This window comes from Schistocerca americana, chromosome 9 (assembly GCF_021461395.2).
Source record: "Schistocerca americana isolate TAMUIC-IGC-003095 chromosome 9, iqSchAmer2.1, whole genome shotgun sequence".
In the NCBI taxonomy this organism is placed as follows: Eukaryota; Metazoa; Arthropoda; class Insecta; order Orthoptera; family Acrididae; genus Schistocerca; species Schistocerca americana.
In genome coordinates, this window is record NC_060127.1 from 40,839,311 (window position 1) to 40,843,102 (window position 3,792).

Genomic DNA, 3,792 nt, shown 5'->3' on the forward strand with positions numbered 1-3,792 from the left:
TGTCGCTAGAGTCTAGTCACAAAACGTGACCGAAGTCGACCGACTCCTATGGACTTCTGGCGATTCAAAACTAGAGAAGCTTTTTCTTGTCTTTGTAAAAAAACTGTACACTACAGTATCTTCCATGAGTAAACTCATGGAAATTCCGATGTTATTAACTAGATGATTTATATATACTGTAAACAGCAACGCCCCTATAACATTCCTTTCTGTCCCTACCTGACTGTGGCCAGTGGCCACAGTTTGGATTCAGTGTGACCAACAGACAGATTTTACATGTTTGAAAATAGCTGCCAGTCATCAACCTGGTGTCACATTCCCAAAAAAGTTGATTGTTTTTTTTTTTTTCATTACCGGCTATTAGGATGTTTTTCATCATCAGATGGCTACGCTGCGTTTAGGTGCTGAACTATTGATTGGCTTTTGTGAATAATACCGCTTGGATCGCATAAGTACCTTCTAGCTTTTTTCATTTTTCGGTCACTACCTTCATCAGACCCTGTAAAAAAGATCAAGGATAACCTAAGAACAGAAAGCGGTTAGACACACATTATCAGCAACAGAAACAATAAAATTACCCATCAAACCTCAGAATTTATGAAACATATAACCTGTACCGATTCGGTTCGATAACTGCGAACTCAGCTTTAAAGTTTTACAGAAATTTGACGTCTAATGGTTGGAATTAGCAAGATAGTTATATCATTACACGGATTTTTAGTTTAATCTTCAGGTACATGCAGGATGCTAACAGCCCTATATTACAAAGAAAAGTATTTTCTGGAGACTCTGCGTACTTCGATGCTCTCACCCCGTTTACATGGGGCTCCCAATAACAGAATTCGTAAACCGATTTCCCAATACCGCGTTTTATTGGTCATCACTTCGAAATCGATTCTGGAAATCCGCTTCCAGTTGCCGGTATCCAATTCCGCAATCGATTTTCGCCCCCAATTAAATGCAACCGGCTTTGGAACGTGTTGTCTTGTTTTTAAAAATTTTCTGCTAATATGGACGGAGTGGCTTTTGTACAGTGAAGGATAAGTAGAAATATCAGACTGAAACTCTTAATACCTCGAGTAATTGAAGAGAGATTGCGATTATGCTGACTAAATCAGAGACTGTAACTGCTGTTTTCCTGGCGCCATATTTAATTGAGCTAGCAGATCCACTTCAGACCTTAACATGTAAACACGACAGCGAAAAACGGTTGCCGAAATTCGGGTTTCGTCGTTTGGAAGATGTGTCGCAAGTTAACGTAATGTATGAGTCGGAATCCATTCCATTATCTTTCGATGGATCGTTCGACTTAAATTCGATAGACTCATAAGCTGTGTCGATTGGCAACTGTGTACCGTGACTATGTTTTCATTTGGCGGTTGGTAGGTTGTACCAGCCAGTGTGTTTGGTGTGTGTATATGAATACTGAATAGCATAAATAAACTGAACTGGTGTAGTTTGTGGAGGTATTGACGTAAACTTCTTATAATGCCAGCGAATAGGAAAATACCACATATTGCTATACAAAATGATTGGAACATTGCCTTGCAAAATGAAAATGGTACTGCATGGTGTAGTTTCAAATACATTGGGGAAACTAGCGTACAGTGTACGATTAAAAACGTAGGAAGGGATGGGAAAGCATTTGAAGTTACGCCTAATGAACTCTCCGTTAATAGGATATCTGCTACTGTAATTCAGGTAACCCATCCTGAATCTAACACCGTGTGTTTCTTCAAATCTCCTGACTCAGAGTTCTTGAACATTCACAAGAAGAGCGTTGTTTCATTAGATGTTTCTCCTGGCGGTTTGGGCGTCTCCGTTTGTACAGAAAACAAGTTACTCGTTTGGGAGACAAGCACGGGAGATGTAAGGCGTGTGCTGGAAGGTCATGCAGGAGATGTTTATAAGTGTGCGTTGTTTCCTTCAGGAATTGTCGTTCTCTCGGGCGGTGCTGACATGGTGTTGAAAATTTGGTCTGCAGAGACTGGACAGTGCCCTGTGACCCTGCGTGGACACACAGCAGCAGTGACAGACTTCTGCATCGTCGACAAAGGAAAGAACATTATTTCTGTTTCGAAAGATGGCACGGCGAAGCTCTGGAGCTGTGGACAAGCAGCATGTCTTGGTACGGTTGTCAAGTTGGATGGAGACATAAATTGCTGCAATATTTCGGTCGCAGAGGAGGGCTTGGACCTTGGAGAACGCACTGATCCGTTGCAGGAACATGAAGTTGGTACACAAAATAAGATTTTATTGGTTGGATGTGAAAGTGGCATTGTTTGCTGCGTTTCAGTTTATAGTAAGAAGAAATTTTTCTCGGTTAAAAGCCCATCTGCCGTAAATAGCGTTAAATTTCATACAAAAAGTAATGTCTTAGTTGGGTGCCAGGATGGCAGCATTCACCTTTACAACTTAAAAACATCAGAATGTATCCTGACATTAATGGAATCGTGTAGCCCTGTCCTCAGTCTGTTGACTCTTGATAGTGGTGCTGTATTTGTTGGCAGGGCAGATGGCACATGCATATGCTACAGGAGTGTTGCACAAGACAATGAATCTACTGCCAGAAGACTTCAGTTTACTGGTTCTGACTTTGATCCTATATATGGCATTTGTTCTGATGGCAAAAAAATATACACTGCTTGTCGTGATGGTGTTATTAGAAGTTATAAACTTACAGGTGAATTGGACATGATGTTTAAAAGTACTTATACATGATAACAATTCCTGCAATCATTATATGTTTGTTAAGTGTGTGGCTTTACTGCACTTACCTGCCTTGCAGGCTTGCCTGTTAACTTGACAGCTGCTATTCTAATTTTGAAGAAAATAATTAAAAGCTTTTATAATGGTGTGTGAATCGTTTTTGTTCTGATACAGTTTCCTTGACACTGAAAAGGGGTAACATTCTTTCTGCTATGTGGGCAAATTTTTAAAATTTCACACATCATAACAGTAGCTAATGGAGGCACATAAACGGGTTTTACAATAACTATGCAGTTTTGTCTGTGGACTCCTGAATTGGAATCAGTGTAGCGAGGAATTACAGCATAGTCATTTAATATTTGTCTGGAAGTTCCACTTAATTGTATTGTCTATAAGATTTTAACTTGGGGAGTTCCTTTATAGTAGAAAATGCCTTCGGTCTGAAATAATGCTGCTTTATTGTTGTACAATGTAGTTTGGCCCCAATGGATCCAAAATCAGGTGTGTTTGAATCTTTCAGTAGTTTACTTGGTAATGAAGTCATAGAAAAGTTTTTCTGAGCAGTTGAAACTCACATTACTTGTCATTGTATTGGTGTTCAATATTTATCTGCATTCACTGGTGCACATAACTTCATAAGAACACTCAGCATCACATTATGTCATGTATACAAGTCAGATGCCTTTTGACTGCTGTTAGGAACTGGCTATGGCACCCAGCTTCTGTGACTTACAGCAAGTGAACAAATTGAAGAAGCCATGGACAGAAATGTGTTGTATACTGTAATTAAGCATTGACTACATTGTCGTCTGTACTTGGTGTACTCAGTGCTGCTGCTTGCACAACTGAGAACTGTAGGCAGAATTCAAATAGAATATTGATGGCACCTCATAATGATTATGTTAGTTGTTCAAAGTAAACTTTAGCACTGTGTGTATGATTAGGTAGTGATAGTCCATGTGGATGACTTCTATTTAAATGTTATCATGGAAAGTGCTTGGTGAAATATAAATAATGGAAGGAGTACATAAAGATAACAACTTACTGTTTAGTTGAGGCAAGAGTGGGCAACACACACATAAA

At 39.5% G+C, this 3,792-nt stretch overlaps 1 protein-coding gene across 1 annotated transcript; it reads left to right on the plus strand.

The window, feature by feature from the left end:
• Positions 1 to 1,343: 1,343 nt before the first annotated feature.
• Positions 1,344 to 2,857, plus strand: LOC124551264 (proteasomal ATPase-associated factor 1-like). Its single transcript, XM_047126262.1, has one exon. It carries the CDS (start codon positions 1,489 to 1,491, stop codon positions 2,719 to 2,721), a length of 1,233 nt encoding a protein of 410 aa, XP_046982218.1. The 5' UTR covers positions 1,344 to 1,488; the 3' UTR covers positions 2,722 to 2,857.
• The last annotated feature ends 935 nt before the right edge of the window (positions 2,858 to 3,792 follow it).

What these genes read in the sequence shown, in the direction of transcription:
- LOC124551264 (XM_047126262.1), top strand. Translation starts at nt 1,489, where the DNA reads ATGCCAGCGAATAGGAAAATACCACATATTGCTATACAAAATGATTGG.